This window comes from Apaloderma vittatum, unplaced genomic scaffold (assembly GCF_000703405.1).
Source record: "Apaloderma vittatum isolate BGI_N311 unplaced genomic scaffold, ASM70340v1 scaffold6228, whole genome shotgun sequence".
NCBI classification, from domain to species: domain Eukaryota; kingdom Metazoa; phylum Chordata; class Aves; order Trogoniformes; family Trogonidae; genus Apaloderma; species Apaloderma vittatum.
Window position 1 is genome coordinate 1 of NW_009730109.1, and position 6,222 is coordinate 6,222.

Below are 6,222 nucleotides of genomic sequence, written 5' to 3' on the forward strand. Positions count from 1 at the left end.
GGGTCCAGGCGTGCCCTTGGGCATCCCGCCTCGGGTAATTATCCTCCGCCCTAATTGGAGATCTCGAAGGATTTGGGTGTTTTCCCACGGTAAAAGCATTATTAGGGCATCCGCAGCAATAGGTGAGGAATAACTCTGGAAAACATGAATACGTGACTTTGCAGCGGAAGGTGAGGATTCTAATCAGCAGAGTATTTGTGGTTGGGGATTGCATTTGTGGAATGTACAGGGGCCAGAGCGAAGCTTGGTGGCTTTTAAGTTGCTTAAAGAGGGTTTGCAAACATTCTGCGTGTTGGTCCTGCAAGGTCACATCGTCTGATGAGTGAGGAAAAAATAGAAGGATTTTGTTCCTCTCTTCATAGGTTCTCATCTGCAGGAATTACCGTGGAGATGTGGACATGTCGGAGGTGGAGCATTTTATGCCGATCCTTATGGAAAAGGAAGAAGAGGGGACGCTTTCTCCCATTCTAGCACACGGAGGAGTTCGTTTTATGTGGATTAAACATAACAACCTCTATCGTATCCTTTCTGCTGCAGGTGCCTCACGTGTGCTGAAGCGCCCAGTGTTGCCGTGTTATTTTTGATGTTTGTGTGTGAATGCAAAGCTAGAGAATGGGTGAAATGACATAAGGAGGCTCTGTTAAATAAAGTCCTTTTATGCTGGTGTCGTGTCACCAGCTCAGGGTGCTGAAAGTGTTTATGTTAGTTTGACTCTAATAAAAGATTTCCTGAATGTTTATCTCTTTGCTGTTAATTATTCAACTCCTAGGGGATTTTTTTGGCTGACTCTGATTGCCTAAAGGCTTTGCAAAATGCAGTTAGTAAACACTTTTTTTCTGAACGTGTGTTCCTGAACTGCCTTTATCAGTTGTTGCAACTTCTAAGAAAAATGCTTGTGTATCACTGGTGTTTTCATTTTTATATAAAGTAGTTCAGGTGAGTATGAGATTTCAAAACCTCCGTTTGCTTTTCAGTTCAATCCAAGTCTGCCTAAGAAGCACACAGTGCTTCCGCTTTTTAAAAAAACTCCGTGGTAATGGCATTTTTACTTTGTATTTGATTATTTTGTAGAGCTATCTCCCTAACCACTAATAACGGAATTGATATTTTGTAGCTGAGTAGGCAAAGGATGTGACACGGTGCCGTAAGTAGTTTCACAAGGCCTGAGAACCCGGCGGAGGATTGTGAACGTGGTGCATGAGTAGTGGCGTATCGCCTCCGTTCTGTGTTTGGATCATCTGTATCTGGCTTGAAAAATATTTTCTCCAGAATAAATATTTTTCATAATAATTAGAGTTGCTTCTGGGCTTCTCTAGCTCTCTTTTAATTGAGATTTGGGTTTTCTCTGAACAGAATGCTGTTTGTGAGTTATAGGGTTTGGTTTGGGACTTTTTAAAGATGATTTCAGAGGCAGGAATACATTCTGAATGTGCTGTGTGACCTCAGCTAACGTCCTCCTTCTTACCCTCCTACTCTTGTCATTTTGTTTCAGGTTTTTTCTGAATATTTCAAGGAATTGGAAGAAGAGAGCATTAGGGATAATTTTGTTATTATTTATGAGTTGTTAGATGAGCTTATGGATTTTGGTTATCCACAAACCACTGATAGTAAAATTTTACAAGAGTAAGTATCATTCTGTGTCGCTTAGTGACACGCTCCTTGGAAAGTTTGGAGCACTCTTCCATATGCAAACAGATGTTTTGGCTTGGATGAATTGTTACAAAAAATAATTTTTGGTTTTTTTCATGCCAATTCCGTGGCTGTAAAGGTACATCACTCAGGAAGGCCACAAACTTGAAACTGGAGCTCCACGCCCACCTGCCACTGTTACAAATGCTGTTTCGTGGAGATCAGAAGGGATAAAATACAGGAAAAATGAAGTGTTCCTGGACGTTATAGAGTCTGTTAACCTTTTGGTGAGCACGTTTAACTTTTCATGAGAATTAGGTGACATCCAGTAGACAAATAATGCTTTACTCGGGTTCATCACTGATTTCTGATACATCCTTTCTCCTTCCATCTTGCCCACGGCCTCCCTGATCTAATTCTGCCCCACTGGATTAATTTCTCAGGAGAAAGACATCCAGGAAAACTTGGGACGTGGGGATGGGAGCGTTGCTGGATGTCTCAACGCATCACATCAGGGCAGTCTTACCTTTCTCCTCGTTTTTGTTCAGGTCAGTGCCAACGGAAACGTGTTACGGAGCGAGATAGTCGGATCCATTAAAATGCGAGTCTTCCTCTCGGGAATGCCGGAGCTGCGCCTTGGTTTAAATGACAAAGTTCTCTTTGATAATACAGGCCGTGAGTATTTTGGTGATATCTCAATAATCGTGAAAGATCTTAACTTGAAGTCTTGAGTTTTGGGCTGCGTGAGGTTCAGCTCAAGGGAGGAATAGCAGCAGGGAAGCTGCTTTGCCGAGTAACGGGCTGTGGTGAGACTTGGGATGTAAATTGTGCAGCACCTTGAGATGCGTATTTTCTGCTAGGTGGCAAAAGTAAATCGGTAGAGCTGGAAGATGTAAAGTTCCACCAGTGTGTTCGTCTCTCTCGCTTCGAAAACGACAGGACGATTTCTTTCATTCCGCCTGACGGAGAGTTTGAACTCATGTCCTATCGTCTTAATACCCACGTGAGTCTGGATGTTTGGGGGTTTTTGATAACATTTTAGATTGTGGATAGAATTGCTAAGGGCTTTGCCTTAATTTTTATTTTTTTCTTAAAGTACAGGCAATGTAGTCGGTTTCAAGCCAACTGTTAATAGCGAGGCTTTGTGCTCACTCTGGTTCTGACGTAACTGTTCCCGTGATGACTTTTTTTAAAGTAACTGGGTGATAGAATGACAGTGTAGCAATTCCTTGTGCTTGACAATAGCCGTATTTCTGTCATTTGATTTTGTTAGAGTACACTAGCCATAGTGAGAAGGTTAACTTTCCCTTCTGAAAATGGAAAATTCGATATAGACGAAATCTGTAAAAATGTGACTGTGTCAGGAGACAAAAATTGAGAAGTTTGGAATTGATTTCTTTTTATTTTAAAGGCAATAGTTTGAATAGGAGTTCTTCTTTTTAGGGCTTGTCGTAGTGTGTTAAATTACCAAATATTTTGAAATATAAGTGTTGGTTATTAGGGATTAATCTGAGACATACCTTTTTCAGCCTGTAATTCTTGTAACACTTGGCTGTTTGTATATCGATGCTTGCTCATCTTTACAAGTTTTCGTATTTTTTTTAAATAAAAACACAACTTGTTTGTCATTTCGAACACCACAGACTTTCTGTTTTCTGCGAGTCTCACGTGTTGAGTGTAGCTTTGTGGGGAAGCACCGTTTTCATCACCGTGTCAGAAGTAAAACCTACAGCTGTTGAGTGTTTTTCTTTCCCCGTTAGGTCAAACCACTGATCTGGATTGAATCTGTGATTGAAAAACATTCCCACAGCCGCATCGAGTACATGATCAAGGTCAGAAGTTCTAAAATAATTATGGCCAATTTTAGTCTTCTCTTTCATTTGTTTTCAAAGTGTGACCAGCATTTTTGCATGAGTATTTATTATTTCTGTGGGACTTGGGTATTTTTGAAAACTTCGGTTACAATCTCGGTGTTGCGGTTCTGTTTCTCGCTATGTAGATCGGGGTGGAGGGGATTTGTGTGTCTCGCAACTCTCTGCACTCACGAGCATGATGGAAATAGTTAGAGGCCTGCTTTTTCTGGTTTATTTTTTTTTTCCTTCGTTAGGCAAAAAGTCAATTTAAGCGTAGATCGACTGCCAACAACGTGGAGATTCACATTCCAGTTCCAAACGACGCAGACTCGCCAAAGTTTAAAACCACTGTTGGAAGTGTCAAATGGGTTCCAGAGAACAGTGAAATTGTCTGGTCCATTAAATCTTTTCCAGTAAGTGTTATTTTTGGTCTTATCGCCTAATAGTGTAGTAATTACTTAATATGAAAATTTTATGAATGTTCACGCTCTGTCTAAAGCAAAATCTAATGGTCTCAGACAAGTAGTGCAGTTCTCTTCTTGTTTTCCCTTGAATGAAGACTTGGAACTTGCTAATCGATGTTTGAGATACCATTGTTTATATTTTTTTTTTGTTTCAGCTGGGATAAGTTTTCAGAAGTAGGTTAGAGAGCAGATTTTTGAGCGATGTCTGAGGATGGTGTAATCCTTTGGCCTGGGATTAGCAGCAGCTGGTTTAGTTTGTCAGATTCTGCTGCTTCTTGGGTGGTTCCGTGAGAGTGAGCTCTTCCAAATGCTGATGATGCGGTAGTGCAGCCCTCTGGCACCGTTCCGTCACAACGGTCGGTGGCACCAGAAAGCTTTTATTTTTGTTTGTTCTCCTCTTGTCTTTGAGTACGAAGCTGGTCTTAATTTGATCTACGTCTTAAAAAAAAAAAATATTCGTTTTTAAAATAAAAGCAAGCGTTCACTTTTTGAGCCCTACGGAAGAGATGAAATGAAAAGTGGAGTTTGGCAATTTGACATTAAGAAAACAACTTCTTGGATTCTGCGGGGGGATGAGTTGTTTCGTTTGTTTCTTTGTTGGTTGATTATGGGTTTTTTTTAAATTCCATCCCTTTGGGATAGGGTGGAAAAGAATACCTGATGAGAGCTCACTTTGGACTTCCAAGTGTTGAAGCCGAAGATAAAGAAGGAAAACCTCCCATTAGCGTAAAGTTCGAGATTCCGTATTTCACCACTTCAGGGATCCAGGTTAGTAGTTAAAAAGAGAAATACCAATAAGCCCACATACCAGGCTCTTAACACACAAGTTTTCCTCACCTTCTTGATGATTCCTGCACAGCATTATCCCTAAAACAGATTTTTGACCCCTAAAAAACCCCATTCTATTCTTCTTTGCTAAATGCTGCTTGGCTTGACATGGGAGACTTTATTTCTTAGCGTATCTTTCTGTCCAGGTTCGCTATTTGAAGATAATCGAGAAGAGTGGCTACCAGGCTCTGCCCTGGGTTCGATACATTACCCAGAACGGAGGTAAGTGGAACGCAATACGCTGTGTTTTGTTTCTCCAGCGTACACCCACAAATTGAAACGCGCAAAACCAGTTTGCTCCTACAGTTTAGATATGTGTTAGGTTAAGGTGTGCTGCTTCTTCCAGTCTTAGTGAAGATGGGATAGTTCAGTAACGCTGTTCAAGAATGGTGCAGTTAAGCAGCGACTCCACAAAGTTTTTTGAATATAATTTTAAAAGAAATTGCACGCACGTATCGTTCTGCCAGCTTTAAGACATGTAAGAAACTGTCTACTGTAAGATACTCGATAGTCAGCAAGTAAACGTGGCAGGGTGAGTTTTTGGTCTTCTGCTTTTTCTTGGTTTTCTAATCTAACTTTTCCTGACGTGGAAGCACAACTGCCTGCAGTTACTTGAAGAGCTCATTATTGTAGCCATTCTGAGCAAAGATCTGCTTTTATTTTGTATCACTTTGTCTCAATTTGCTGATCTGCTTTACTAATTTTAGTGAGATGATCTACTAAAACACTTTTTTTTTTTTTTTTTAATTTATTTTAATTTTTCCCCCCCTTTACAGACTACCAGCTTCGAACACAGTAGAGCACCTCACCCGCACCACAGACGACAAAACTTCCGGCATAGAATTTGTTTGCAGAAGCTTCTGTGGTACCGAGAGCTGTGGATGTTGTCGCCAGGGGTCTTGTTTCTGCAATCTTGGATTGGCAAGAGAAAGATTGGAAATTTACCGTTTTCAATAATGTGTTTGAGCATTTGAACCATTAGTATTGATTGTGTGAATATTTATTTCATTCTTAGAACGTGCTGATCTTGCTGCTAAATGCTAATTACCTTAGGAGTAGCGGTTACCTTGAGGAGCCAGGATGAACCTTGAGAATGTCTTGTCGACGCCTTGTCTGTTAAATTCACCAAGTTTCTAGCATTTGTGTTTTAGGATCTCTGAAGACATTGGCAGCGTTACGCTACAAATTAGGGAGATGATTGTGCAATTAAATGACTGCTGAACACTTAGTTGTATTTAGCCCAAGGTATTTATTTTTTTTTCTGGGCATATGGGTGCCTTAACTCATTCAGAACTCTGTTAACTTATAAAAAAAAATTACAGAATGTGAGTTAAAACTATGTGAAATCCAAAAATACTGTTTGCTCTTTCTGCACGGTTTCGAACCAGTTAGTCTGACAGAATGACTTCAAGTGAAGGGTTGGGAAACAAAAAATGTGGGTTTGTTAA

The 6,222-nt window shown here is 40.4% G+C and overlaps 1 protein-coding gene across 1 annotated transcript; it reads left to right on the forward strand.

Annotated features, from left to right (window-relative positions):
* Positions 1 to 362: 362 nt before the first annotated feature.
* On the forward strand, positions 363 to 6,012 carry AP1M1 (adaptor-related protein complex 1, mu 1 subunit; the record flags this gene model as incomplete). The annotated part of the gene is made up of 11 exons (XM_009874659.1): positions 363 to 519; positions 869 to 936; positions 1,493 to 1,623; positions 1,769 to 1,916; positions 2,178 to 2,304; positions 2,490 to 2,632; positions 3,390 to 3,461; positions 3,737 to 3,895; positions 4,589 to 4,714; positions 4,921 to 4,996; positions 5,551 to 6,012. Coding segments are annotated over 11 exons (1,230 nt in total), but the record flags the coding sequence as incomplete, so codon positions are not given.
* Positions 6,013 to 6,222: the final 210 nt, after the last annotated feature.